General features: G+C 64.0%; 1 protein-coding gene across 1 annotated transcript in view; it reads right to left on the bottom strand.

The window, feature by feature from the left end:
- Nucleotides 1-6,749: 6,749 nt before the first annotated feature.
- Nucleotides 6,750-14,063, bottom strand: part of TMEM132D (transmembrane protein 132D) — a 61,855-nt gene continuing 54,541 nt past the window's right edge. Inside the window, exons 8-11 of the mRNA XM_090292363.1 lie at nucleotides 11,797-12,002; nucleotides 10,613-10,886; nucleotides 9,064-9,255; nucleotides 6,750-8,036 (exon numbers count right to left, since the gene is read on the bottom strand). Coding sequence (XP_090148489.1) covers nucleotides 6,858-8,036; nucleotides 9,064-9,255; nucleotides 10,613-10,886; nucleotides 11,797-12,002 — 1,851 coding nt within the window. The 3' untranslated portion in view covers nucleotides 6,750-6,857. The remainder of the gene's footprint in view (nucleotides 8,037-9,063; nucleotides 9,256-10,612; nucleotides 10,887-11,796; nucleotides 12,003-14,063) is intronic.

Here is a 14,063-nt window from a genome sequence, read left to right as displayed (position 1 = left end):
GTCTTCCGCCGGTGTCCCCACGCCCTCCCCCTCGCCGCAGTTCAGGCCCCAGGAGCTCGACTGCCGTCCCTTCGTCTGGTCCCTTCTCCATGGCTGAGTTTCTCGTTAGCAGGTCTGCGCGTCCCCGGTGTGACCACCTCTGCAGTGTTCATCTCCTCTCTCCGAGGCCACCACGAGCACACGAAGCACCCTGACCCCCCGGGCACCTGTCCCTGTGGGCTCTTGGGGCCGCAGGCACTGAGCTGACCGAGGCAGAGGCCGGTCTTTGCTCCCCTCAGCCCTAACGTCCCACGTACCTGGAATGAGGTGCACACTTCCAGGAGTTGTTACTACTCGTGGGTTAGCAGCGCAGGCCTGAAATTGATCATTAGGTCTTGAGTGCAAGACGACTCGACTTTCTAGGATATTTTACAGCCGCCTGCAGCCAGCCGCTCTTTGGATCGACCCCATAAGCGATGCCCCTCCCTTCATGCATTTTTTCCTGTTATTTGGTGGCAGAATAATGTGCAAATATATGAACCAATAAGCATTTTTTCCATGTGCCCCCATATGCACACGCGTGATTCTCTGAGGAAACGAGACAGTTCCAGCTCATTGCGTTTGGGAGTGGAGCTGGGCACCGCCACAGTGAAACTCAGGCAGTGAAAGGGTGGCATCCTTGGCGTGGAGTTTCTGAGGAGCTTCTGAACGACGCTCAAGAGAAAACAGAAATCTTGAATATCAAAGCTTTTGACCCACCAAGCAGATTTTCAGAGGAAGGTTTAAGGTCCCAGTGCCAGGTCCAGAAGCCGGGTCCCTGGGGTTTGAGGCTTCACATGTGTGCCTGAGTGACAGCGAGGAAGGAGAGCAGAGGAGGGGTCCGCTCAGCTGGGGGCGGGGGTGGGGGCGGAGCCTGCACCCAGTGCACATGCAGGTGGGCCAGGTGTGTCTGCCCCCTGGCCTCCCACCCCCACCAGGTGACCTGACCTGGGCACAGCCACTCACGCAGCTCCTCCTCAGAGTGGCACCCCGATCGCCGGTGATGTTGGAGCCCAAGAGAAGACAAGACCGGCGTGGTGCCTGCTCTGAAATAGTGTATTAACATTTGCCCTCATTCCGGCTTCATCTGGCCAGTTCTAGGTAAACTTGCCGGTGGAGGCAGGAATCGCCGGTGCTGAAAGGATCCTTACGACCAGCACTTTTTTTTTTTTAAATAATCTGTTTATTTATGTATTTATTTTTAGAGAGAGGGGAAAGGAGAAAGAGAGGGGGAGAAACATCACTGTGTGGTTGCCTCTCACTCCCGCCCCCAACTGAGGACCTGGTGTGCCACCTAGTCATGTGCCCTGACTGGGAATCGAACCAGCGACACTTGGCTCGCAGGCCGGCGCTCAATCCAGGGCTAGCACTTTTCTTAACCCCGCGGAGACCGGTGGCTTTGTGACTGTCCCTTCTGCGCCACGTGGAGGCCGCTCTGTGTGGAAGCCTGACACTTGGTAACGGGCCAGCTCAGCTCAATTGCAGACATTTGGGACACCATCTCCCATTCCGAGGTGACTAGAGTGGTCTAGAGACGTGAAGGCCAGCCCAGGAAAGTCCAATTAGCCACGTGCACGTGACTGCTGAGCGGTCTGCGCTAACAGCTCCTTGCGCTGTTTAGTAACCTAGCGGTTGAGTCTGAAAATCTCCCAAGAGAGGCCTTTGCTTTTCCTGGTGGAAGGCGGCGAGGTGAACTGCTTTGTAAAAAAGAAAATAGGCCTCCTTCTCTGTGAGCAATTTGTAACCCAAGGCGACAGAGACCCACGTAATTAATCCCTCCCTGTAATTGGATTCAGAAGCACCGGCCATGTCCGGGTTTCCTTCCTGCAGAGCAGCGGAGCTCAAAGCCAAGGCCGCGGTCTGGGGAAAGTCTTTTTGGTTCATCTTTTTCACCTATTTCATTTCCCAGGAAAAAATAAAAAATAGAGGAACAGTTTGTCCAGGGCTCGTCAACGCGCGATGAGGGCTTCCATGTGGAAACAGCTATTTGATGCCTCAGCGGGAGCAAGAATGTTTCATTAAGTTCTCCCGCGTGACTCCATCCTCCTGGAGGTGGCCCTCTCTCTCTGCTTGTGTTGGGTGGGACAGGTCCCGTCGCCACTGAGGCCGCAGCTCCGTCTGCCCCACCGCGTGGTCTGAGCGGCGTGCCCTCGAGAGCCAGCTCGTCCTACCTGACCCGGGGTCTGTCCCTTCGTGCCATCCCGGGCCCCTCCCCGCCTCGGCGGCGGTCCTTTCTCATCTCCCCCCGCTGAGGCTCAGGTGGGGCTCGCCCGTGGATCCACCGTCTGCTCACTCAGCGTGTCAGGGTTGAGCACTTCCAAGGGGTCAGACCCCGCTGGAGATGCTGGGAATGCGGCCGGGAGCCAGGAAGGAGGCGGTGCCCGCCCTCACGGCAGCCGGCGTCCCAGGGGGCAGAGGGCAACTACGGACCAGAAAGCAGGTCCAACAGCCGCCCGGGCGCTGGGGAGAGAGGCAAAGAGGAAACGGGGCTCAGGCTGAGCTTGGTCGGGGCTGGGGGGAGAGGAGGCGTTTCTGAGCAGGTGGGAGTGACAGGCAGCGAGCAGGAAGGTCAACCGCCGGGGCCAAGCTGCTCAGCAGCGGGAAGAGTAGTGAATACTGGCACCTGAGGGCGAGCGAATACCAGCGCCCAGAGGCAGAGGCGGATTTAGGTGCAGCAGGCACACCGGGCGCACACCCTGGCCCCCGACTTCTGAAGGGTCACGCAAGTTTACAGCTTGTACGTAATTAAAATTGCACATACGAAACCAAACTTGGTGTCATTAGAAGGAATTACGAAGTTCAGGATTACGGGGGCCCTTCAGAAGTCGGGGTCCAGGGCACGCGCCATTAAATCCGCCTCTGCCCTGAGGTGGGAGGGACGTGAGGTGCCGGGGACAGAGGCAGCTTCTTCAGTCCCTGCGGGCCACCTCGCACATCTCAGCGAGGAGTGACAATCTCATTGAGCGTTAACAAGCAAGTCTCCCCGAATAAGGCAGCTCCTCGTCTTCGGCCGACTCCGTAGACTGAGAAGCCAGGCTGCCTGGGACTTGGACGTCACCCACCACCTGTCCCTTGGGTAAAAGCTGTGAGCCCACCCGCGCTGCCTGCCTGGCGTCTCTGCTGCCGGGGCAGCTGCCCCTGGAGAACTGCCCCCGCCCGGGAAACAGCACAGAATGAAACGCCAGCCGGCGCCTCCTTCCATCCGGGAGACCAGCAGCTTTGGGCCGGAGCTGTACGTTCACTGACAGCATGTTTCCCTGGGAGGAGGGAAGAGAAGGGAGCTCCCCGCCTCTAAACCGAGTGAAATCACTGCCGGCCCTTTCTAAGGAACTGCCTCCCCTCCCCGGGCCCTCCCTCTGTGGTGCCCTGTCTGCGGGAAACAGAGGCCGGCAGGGGCGGGGCGGGAGCCAGGGCCCTGGGCGCACAGGGAGTAGTAACCGAGGGGAGTCGCGCCAGCTAGTCCGTCTGTCCGGGGGCTTCTTCCCACAAGCGGCCCTCCAGACGGTGGTTGGGATGTTGAGTCTCAGCAGGTCCCACCCTGCGGTCCAGCCTGGCAGTCCCTGCTGTTCTTTAAGAAGATTCCTCTCCTGGCTCCGACCTTGGGAAGCCGCCCAATGCGCGCAGCGGAGCCCAGCGCTAAGAGGACAGCTATCGATCCGCTCTGGCGGGGGCTGGGCACCAGCGAGTTGTAAATGCTTATTAATGGCCTGAGCAGCGGCTGCCGCTGGGGTTTCTGGCAGGAAGATGAAGGGCCCCTGTGTGGTTAAAGAACTGGGATATAAAGCCCCAGCGTCGGAAGGCCGTGTATCAGAATGGGGGGGGGGGGGCTCTTAAAAACCACAGACTCCCAGGCCTGCCCCACACGACCCAGTGGACATTTCTTGCAGCGGGTCCTTTGGTCTCCACTGAGTGGATTTCAGAACTGCTGATGCGCAGACACGTTACACATGTGTGCCACGTGTGTATAAATTGCGCACACATGGTTGTCCCCTGTACCTGCGGGGCATGGGCCCCAGGACAGCCGCACGCGCAGGCCCTTGTGTAAATGGACGCAGTGTTTGCACACGACCCACAGGGCCTCCCCATGCGACTCCGTTCTCAGGGGCCCGGCCCAGGGCTGAGTGTACCAAGTTCAAGTTTTGCTTTTTCAAACTTACTGAGACTTTTTTTCCGAATAGTTTCAATCTGTGCTTGGGTGAATCTGTAGCTGCAAAACCTGCAGACACAGAGCACCGACTGCATGTGCATACATCTGCACGTGTACATACATGTGTGTCACACACACACACACACACACACACATGGGACTCAAACCTGCAGCCTCCTTGCCCTGCTTCTGGGAGGCGCTGTGGGATGGCATCCAGAGAGGTGGGTGTCGGGGCCGGGGCAGACCGCCCACCAACCCCAGAACCCGTCCCTGTCTCCCTTTCAGTAACAGCCCCCCCAACCCCCACGCTGGAGCCCGGCCCCCCCAGCTTGCAGGGAAGGCGCAGCCTCTGGGTGCCGCCGACCTCGGGCCTCAGAGGCTCCCGCGGGCCGAGCCTCTCACTGCCCGGCTCCTGCACCACCGTTACGCAGACGCGCTCGGCGGGGGCGGCACGTGACCAGCCGGCCGCCCTCCTGCCACGATCTATACATTGACAGGTGCGCCTCGGGCCGTGCGTCTGCCCAGTTACACGGGAACACGCGGAACATTTTAATTGCTTGTATTGATCACGTCTGTTATCTCAGAAGCAGCGAGACGGACTGGGAATTATGTTCAAAGCCTGCGTGGACTTGGACGCATCTCAGATGACGGCAGGAAACAGAACCGTCTCCTGTGCTGGGTGTGGGGCCTTGTCCAGCCCACCTGTGAAAGGAATGGGGGGCTCAGGGGGGGTCGGGGGCTCAGGGCCCCTGCCCCCAACATGCAGGAGGTGCCCCGTGATCAGCACTTGGACAGGTAATGCTGTTCACAGCCGTCCAAGGGCTTCACGCAACTGCTTTTCCTCTGGGACCGTCTTGGGGCTCACGGACTAGAGGAACCTCAAGATCAGCCTTTCTGAACGCAGCCCAGAGCCGTGGCCACAGACACGCCACGGGAAGCTGATGCCCGAACGTGCGGGCGGCCGGAGAGGCCGGAGCGAGTTCCCCTGCGGTGGGGCCCTGGGAGGCTGGGGACGTGCCCGCCACGGGTCTGCACAGCTTCCGGCAGAGCGCGGCGCCTGTGGGCTATCGGCAAACCGCCCGCAGGTCCCGCAGGCCCCGCAGGGGAGGCCTGGAGCCCTGCACCCCGCCCTCGTGGCCTTGCTGCGGAGCACGGCACCCACGCTGTGACGGGACCGCGCAGGGACCCTTAAACCCGGACGTCTGTTCGCCACGGCCGCAGCGTGGGGACAGCCGTCTGTGATGGACGCCACCCCTCGGAGGGGTCAGCGTGGGGAAGGACCGCGGGCGGCCATAAACACGCTGGAGGCAGCCTTGGTATTTACAGTCGGGAGGTTTATAAATACGGATCACGCCCTTCGACCTGCAACACATCCTGCTCTCAGGGGGCGGGGGGGGGGGGCTGAGTGCCCCCGTGTGAGGACAGGCACACGAGCCAGAGAGAGGTGGGGTGGAGACGGGGGACACGCAGACAGAGAGCTGGGCTCAGGGAGGCACTGAGCGGGGGGCCGGAAAGAGGGGCCCCCAGAGCAGGGACAGAAAAGGCCGTGAGGAAACCAGGGGAGCGAGAAGAATGCCCAGCAGGGCCTCCGACACTGCCCCCCACCCCCCCATGCTCAGGGGGCTCCGCCGGCTCTGTCTGGGCGTGAGTCAGGCGGGCCGAGTCCGCTCAGCGCCCCCCAGCCCCCGCGGTTGCAGGCTTCGCCTCCGAGGGGCATCAGCAGGGGCCCACGGCTGCAGGAACATCATGGGACTGACCACAACCACGGGCTCCCGGAAGCCACACACAGGATGGCGTCGGGGTCCTGCCCGCACCCTGGGGTCACGACCCTTACACTCTGCCCGCGTGCCAGGGGGATGGGCCTCCTGCCAACTCAGCAGCCTCGGCCCAGAGACCTGACATCACTGTCCACAGGGGGACTGAGGGCCAGTCAGTGCTGACTTCCACGACCACGGTCTCCCCAGCAGGGCTTCTCAGCGACCGTCCCCAGGTGAGAGACTCGGTGAAGGCTGGCAGCGGCCCCCTGCCCACAGGGACCACGGGCCCTTGGAAGAGCGGCGAGGCGCGGTGAGAACAGACGGGGACGCGGCGAACTTGCTGGGAAAACATGCTCGGTGCTCGGGCCTGGCTGAGGTCCTCGGCCCGCCTCTGGCTTACACAGAGGGCATTGTCCGCCTGCTCTGGGCGCCGGCTGCAGAGGCCCCACGGCCTGTCGGTCCCGTCGGGAACTGCCTGGCTCTGGTGCCAACAAGCCGCCGGCTCCGGCCTGGGCTTCGGGGACAGTAACTCGCCGCCTCGCCTCCCAGGGCGGATGGGGCCCCGGGCGCCTCTCACTGCGCAGCTGAGCTCCCACCTGACCAAGGTCAGCGCCCCTGCAGCGCTGAAAGGCCACGTGGACTTCACAGGGTCCGTCACTCCCACCGCAGGGGCAGGGACTGGATCTTCTTGGGACCTCACAGCAGCTCAGAGACTCGTTTTTCTTCCGAGTCTCACCAACCGCGCCGCACGCGATGGACCGTGGCCGCTGAGGGCCAGCGCGCACTGTGCACGGCCCCTGGCTGTCGGCGGGCGTTTTGGGGGGCGGTCAGCGGCATCCCGTCCCGCCGGCTCACCCTCCCCAGGGGCACCGCGCCGCCCGTCCCCACATGAACGGCGGGGAGGGGAGTGAGGGCCACAGCCTGCACCTGCCGGCTTAGGCGGCGTCCCGCAGCCTGGCCAGGTGGCCGTGCAGGGCCCGGGGCTCCCCGGGGTGCAGGTCTGGGCAGAGCCAGTCCACGCCGTCCTTGCTGCCCGGCCCCGTGGTGTGCACAGCGGGGCCCCTGTCCTCCAAGGGGGTGGTGGCGAAGGTGGCAAATGTCACCCTTTTCCTCTTGGAGGTGGGGGACGTGGGGGGCTCGTTCCTCGGACGGTCCCCATCCGCGGGTCCAGGGGGACTGAACAGCCGCCCACTGGGGCTGCCCTGGGAGTGGGGGCTGAGCAGATAGTTGCTCTCTTCGAAGTCCAGGCCCCTGTCGATGGCAGTGACGCGCTCGTCAGGCGAGGAGGCCGACTCAACGTGATTCTCCAGCAGCTCCGTCCGGCGGCTCAGCCCGACCCAGGTGTGGGGGTGGCTCAGCCCCTCCTGCTCCGCGAAGGGCTGCTGCTTGCGCCTGGACTTCAGCGCGAAGGCCGCGCAGTTGGTGAGGAAGACCAGGATGGCCAGGCAGAAGACGCCCAGCAGCGCATACATGCCGATCTCCAGGTCGCTCAGCCCCCGGGAGGCCTGTGGAAGGTCATCTGCGTCCACGGCCCCGTGACTTCCGGGCAGGCCGGCCGGGGTGGGGGCGCGGGTGTGGCTACTGGGGACGGGCTGCTGGTCACTGGTGCCGTCGGAGAGGCCCTGCTGCCCAGGCTGCCTCTGGGAGCTGGGCCTCTCGGTTGTGGCCTTCCCTGTCCCCACGACGCCCACGGAAGGGCGGCTGGATGGGAGTCCCTGGTGGCCGCCCCAGTCCTCTGAGGGCCCGCGGGGCCTCCTGTCGCTGCCGCCACTGCCCACGTGCGCCTCTGCGCCCGCACGTCCGCTGTCACTGGCGTTGGGGCTGGCGTCACTCTGGCCGAACCTCACCTGGACGGTGGCGGTGCCCACCGCGAGCACGCTCTTCCGCGTGGACTTCTGGCAGGACTCACTGATGACCATCTCCACCTTTACCAGCGTGCCCTGCCCCTCGGCCTCGGCAGTGATGACGGGCCACCTGGAGCTGGGGTCTCGGTGCACGGAGACCACCTTCTCGTCCAGGGAGGTGGCCACCAGGGAGAAGTCGTTCCCATCGTAAATATCCAAGGGAGTGACAGAGCCGTCGCTGAACTGCACCCAGCAGCTGACGGCCGCCTCCTGTCGAGGAAGAGCAGCTCATCGCATCGGGCCCCAGAGCTCGGGGACCCTGAGGCTCGGGACACAGACCCGCAGAGAAGTGACGGAGAGGGAAAAGCCCTGCAGCCGCGTGGACAGGGGAGGTGAGCGGCACGCAGGGCACCAAAGGAACTGAACTCTTATGAAGATGTGAAGCCGGGAGAGAGCCGCCCAGGAAGGACCATGGGTTCAAGGACGGGGGCAAGCCCCCCGGCAGGCGAGGTGCTGGAGGGAGGCGGGGTTCTCGGCAGAGTCTGCACGAGGACCCATCGCACGGCCAAGGACGTCACTGTCAGCGGGGCCGCCACACGCGCCCCAAGCTCACGCAAGGAACAGCCACTGTGCCGTGGAGAGGCTGCTGCAGCAGTGCCGCCCCGGTTCATCGGCCACCGCGCGGGGCGAGGCCCCGCCTAGAACGGGACACCTCGGGGGGTGCAGGCTTCGGGATTCCTGGCCCTGCCTCCCCGGCTGTGTGGACGGGGGTGTCCCGCTCGCGGACAGTCTGGGCTTGGAGACGAGGACTGACACCAGCCAGAGGTACCCTGCACGCTACCTGCTGACTGTCCCCGCCCCCCGCCCCTCTGCTTGGGGGCCTGGGGAGCCCGGCGTGGCCCAGTGTCACGCCACCTCTACCCCTCAACTTCTCACGTTGCCACGTTAGACCTTTCCTGGGGGCTGAGCGCCCCTGGCTCGCTGCCACCCCTCAGTCCTGAGTCCTGGCCTGGGAGCGGAGGAACGCGGCGCAGGGCAGCCTCTTCACAAGCCCCGTCCCAGGTGGGCGGTCGGTCCCCGGGGTGCGGTCCCTGTCTCCCAGGGGGTGAGTGTCTCCACCCAGCGGGTGAGCTCATCTAATGTGTGACCGCAGCTGGGGCGTGACCCTGCTCCATGCAGACCCCACCTGATGTGTGAGGCAACCCCACTGTGGGACCCCCACCCACCGCAGGTGTGGCCTCCCCTGGGGGTGACCCGCCCGCGGTGCCCCACCCTGCACTGTCCCCAGCCTTCGCACCTGCTTGGGCCTTTGCAGAAGCTCCTGGGCCACCGCGGTGGCGAAGATGGCTCTGTTGCTTCCAGGGCTGAGCTGCAAGGACAGGGTCAGCCCCGTCACCAGCTGGACCCCAAGGTCGGTGATGGTCACCTTCTCGTCCAGCACGGTGACGGTCTTTTCCGCCAGGATGGCGTCCGACAGAGGCGACAGGACCTGCAAAGGAAAGCCGTCTGCGGCCCCAGAGGCCCCTCCTGGAGCACAGAGGGGGTCCCGGGCCGGGGGGACGGAGCCGGGACCCACGGAAACTGGTCTCTGGTGTCTTCATCCGAAAGCTGCATCTCGCCTGTGAAAACGTCCTGCAGGACGGTGTCCGAGAGCGGACGGGGCGGGGGCACCGGCACCCCTCCCCCCGACACGGAAGCCGCCGCAGTGGGGGAGGGGGCAGGAGTGCTCTCCCTCACGTCGGCGCTGGCTTCCGGGCCCTCTCCCCGCGGGCTCCGCTCTGCCGGCGCCAAGGGAGGTTTGCTTGGTCACTCGGTCACTTCAACGGTCTGTTCAGCATGTCACAGCAGCCGAGGGCAGTGGCTGGACACGCTGGTTAGATCCTGAGGCGCTCGGTCTCTCCCCTGACGCCAGTGTGACGAGACTGCAGGCCCATGTGCCACCTCAGCGTGTCACAGGAGCCCACGGTGGGCCCACGTGCCACCTCAGTGTGTCACGGGAGCCCACATGTGTAGGTCCATGTGCTGCCCCAGTGTCACGGGAGCCCACACTCCACACTGTGGGACACACTGAGCTGTGACACTCAACCAGCGTCCTCACGAGGGTCCCCTGGGAGAGACCCCAAGTGCTCTCTCTGTGAGGACAGCGTGGCCACCTGGAGACGCAGCTCGCCTGCAGGCCCACCCTGCCCTGTGAGGGAGACCTGCTCCCCGGCGCCCACGTGACGCGCTGCGCCCGCCCCTCAGCCACTCTTGGGCACATCTCTCCCTCCGAGGCGCTGGCGACGCTACCAGGCCATCTGTCCGGGGCGCCTCTCTGGAGGCCCAGCTGCCAAAGCTCCGGCTTCGCTGCAGGCTCCGGCCCCCGGTTCCCCGTCTGGCTCTCACACTCGAACGGCAGGAGCCGGGGACGCGAGTCCTCAGACTTAAGCAGACGCGCGCCCGTGACCCGGGAGGGCTCCGTGGGAGCGAGTAACGGGGAAGCGCTCAGGCGCTCGGGGGCAGGTGGGCCACCAGGACATGCTCCCTGCTCCCCGCGTGGGAAGCCGGCCCGGTCCCCCGCGTAACAGCGGACACTGAACACTGCGTCATCTCCGGGCACCACACTGTCACTTAGTGCCGGGCTGACGCCAGGCTCGCTCCTTGGTTTCGGGTTCCAGGCATGAGCGCCGCTTCAGTCTGTGAACTGACGGCAGGAACTCAGGTCCGTGAACGTGTCAGTCAGTGTGGAGGCTACAAGCTCCCGCCTGTGGGCCACGCGTGTTCTCTTGGACATGAGTCGCCCTTTACATGAAATCCGGGGCTGTCCTCGAACACGAGGAGCGTCCCTGCCTTCAGGGAGGTCTTACCTGGAGGGTGGTCATCCCGAGCTCCTGGCCGACCAGCACTTGTCCCCCGTGCAGCCGGGCGATCCGCGGCTCCTCCACCTGCATGAAGTCGTTCACCAGCTCCGTGACGTCCACCTGCCAGTCGGAGCCCAGCAGGTGCGCCACGTGGCCTCCAGGGTCAGCTGACTCGGCCACAAACTGAGTCAGGACGCGCACCATGGTGTGCTGGTACTGGAGGGCGCAGCCCCGCCCCCGCCTCTCGTCGTCGTCCTCCTCCTCGCTGTCCCGAGCTGGCCTGGCAAAGGGTCAGCTCAGCTTAGCCATGCCCGCTCCTTGGGCCAAAGGTCAGGGGCGGGGCCGCGCGGGGAGGGCGGGGCTTGGAGGGCGTGGCTGGACGGGGAGGGCGGGGCTTTGTGGGGAGGGCGGGGCCTGCCGTGGGCTCAGAGGCGAGGACAATGCTCAGAACGATGCTCAGAACGCTGGACCACTCGCACAGCGAGAACGCTGGGAGCACTCGGCGGCACGCAGAGGTCTACAGTGCCCCCAGGGAGCCCCACCTCCTGGTAGCCACTTTGTGGAACCCCCTTTCCTGGACTATGGGCTGGATCTAGGAACTTCCTTCCAAAGCAAGATCACAGCAAAAGCGACGGGATATCGCTTCTGACATGCGGTTTCAAGGACGGAGCTGCCTCTGGCTTAGGGCTCTGTCCTTGGCTCGTCTTGGGATCGCTCTGAAGAAGCAGGTGCCATGCTGTGAGCGACCCCACGGACAGACCCGCGTGACCAGAGCCTGAGCGTGGCCACAGCCAGGGAGGACCTGGGGCCCTCTTCACCCTCCTGGGAGGGCTGAGACCTGCAAACGACCACATGGGACCCTCACCAGGAGCCCCGAGCCGGGATGGCAGCACCAGTCAGGGGACCGTGTGTGCCGTCCCCTTGGCTGCTGTGGTTGGATCAGGGACGAGCACCGAGTGAAGGTAAGACCTCACTCTGGACTGTGGCGGCAATCATCGGGAAGGAGAGGAGGAGGCCCTTTCCGTGGAGTCGCCACGGAGACAGAGGCCAGTGGGAACCTCCGCAGAGAAGCACACAGAGCTGAGAGCTGGGGGCACCAGAGTCTCCGGCTGCGTGCCCTGCCAACCCCCAAGTTCAGCCCACGCACACTGATTTGGGCTTCGGACCGGGGTCCTGGGGGACACGCCCACCTGTGGTTGGGGACGATGGGCACCCTCCAGCCCTTGATCTGGTTGAGCTCGGCGTCCGAGACCTCGATGTGCAGCGGGAGCCGGGGCACCCACACGGCCACCTCCAGGGCGGCGCTGAGGTGCTGGTAGGCGAAGTGCACCGCCGCGCCCACCCTGCCCTTCATCTCTCTGCCGTTGACGAAGACGCAGTCGCAGCGGTCGGACACCTGCGCAGAGAGATGGGCGGGAGTCCCATCACGTCCCACAGCTCGCGGACTAGCGGGGAAAAGGGCTGTGGCCCGGCTGTGGGGTCACTCTCGTTGAGGATGCAGCCCTGGTGTGGCCAGCAGGGAGTCTCCTCCAGCCGCCAGCCAGAGGGCGTGCCACCGGCTGGGCCCTGGGTGTCGGGCCGGGGACACTGACCTCCGGCCTCCAGGACGGGGAGGATGGAAGCATGTTGTCTATAGACACCAGGTGGAGAAAGACCGCTGGACGTGAGGTCGAATCTCCCGACAACCCACCAGTGCTAACCTCGGACACTACGCCGCACGGGCCTGCAGAACGGGCTCACCTTGCAACACGGGCACTTACAGGCGTTGGCCCGGGACTCCCTAGTCAGCCCTGGCGCCTGCCCTTGAAAGGATGAAGAAGATGGCACGCACAGACACCGGAGCATCGTCCAGCCGCACGGGAGGCCCGCCCCACGCGATGGCATGAGGGACCCGCAGGGTGTACGCTCACCGGCGTCTGGGTCCCAGCCCGTCTCTGCGTCTAACCCCCCCCACCAGCCCCCGCTATCCTCCACAGGCTTTTCTCCCAGTAAAGCCCTTAAACGTGCAATTCTGTCTTGATGTCAGCATCAGGATGACCCGATCAGACAGGTGGGGTGGCACCATGTGCTTTGTCTGCAGCATTCACCCCCTCTTCCCTGCTCAGACACTCCTCTGTGCCCATCCCAGACAACGATGTCCAACTGAGGTGGACCCTCCATCTCCCCGTGGGCGCCTGGCTCAGGCCCCCCTGAGCGTAATGCCTCACCCCTGCGCTCTCCAGTGAGCTCAGGGAAAGCCACGTCCAGGACAGCTGGTGGGGCAGCGGGTGCCCAGGCACGCCCTCTCCGCTGGGGCTGGGAAGCTGCTGGGGGCCGTCTCTGCCCCCCACTGGAAAGCCTGCCTGAGAAAGCGGCTAGCTCCCAGGGAAGCAGAGCCAAGACATAAGGACAGAGAGGTCCCTGGGGAACTCCTTGGGCCCCTGGATCCAGCCGTACCTGAAGCTTGCAGTATTTTTACAGGCGTGTGTGTAAACAAGTCTGAGTTGGGTTTTTGTCCTTGCAAAGACACGCATTCTGACGGCCCAGATTACAGTCAACGCAATCCCACGTGACACTGGACGCCCCCACCCCCCCCCATAGCTTGGGTGCCTGTTGTCCTCAAGGCTGAGGAGCTACGGCAGGGTGATCCCTGGCTCTCCTGCCCACCTTGTGATTCCTCCTCCTCCTCCTCGTATCCGCACCATCAGCGCGCCACAATGCCCTCCCCAACCCGGTCAGGGCTGCGATGATTCAGAGCCCTGATTCTTGGCCAGCACCGTTCCAAGGACCTTGTTTGCATGATCTAATAGAAGCCACAGATGATTTATATCACCATTCCCATTTGACAGAGAGCTGGAACGACAAGCAGGTAACCTGTCCACAGCTGTCAGGAGCGAGGGGACGGCACCCAGTCTGTCTCATCAGTACCCGCCAGAGCCTGTGTCCCTCACTGTAGGTCACACTGCGCGCAAGATGTGCTGCTGGACTTGACCGGGCAAGTACCCAGGGACTCAGCAGGTCGGCAGAGTTGTTGGTGGCCACTAGCCTGGCATTTGGTGACAGACACACTGGGTTCATGGGCCAGCATCACCACTAGATGTTGGCCACTTAAGCAAAGGCCTAAAGGAGTCCTCTTATGGCCTGATTGTCCTGCTTCTTTGGGGACAGAGTCCATCCCAGCCCCAGGCACCTGCCTCAGGCGGGGCCAACAGCGCGCGGCCACGGCGTGTGCCCCAACTCACACTGCAGCGCCCAGATGCCCAGAGTCCCGCCTTGATGTTCTGTTCCAGCTTCAGGTCTGGGAAGAGTGGTCGTGGCTTTGTGACGCCTTTGGACAGCGGGAAATGCTGCTGGGCTCTGGGAACGCTGCGCGTTGCCGAAACGGCCTGCGCCCTTCCTGCTTCGTTCTCTCCCTGCTCGGAATGCGCACCTGGGGCTGGAGGTGTGGCGGCCGTCTGGCCACCATGAGGCAACCAGA

Source organism: Furipterus horrens, unplaced genomic scaffold, assembly GCF_987537825.1.
Source record: "Furipterus horrens unplaced genomic scaffold, mFurHor1.1.pri manual_scaffold_11, whole genome shotgun sequence".
Lineage (NCBI taxonomy): Eukaryota > Metazoa > Chordata > Mammalia > Chiroptera > Furipteridae > Furipterus > Furipterus horrens.
Note: the sequence above shows the minus strand (reverse complement) of the source record. Positions and strands in the feature narration are given on the sequence as shown.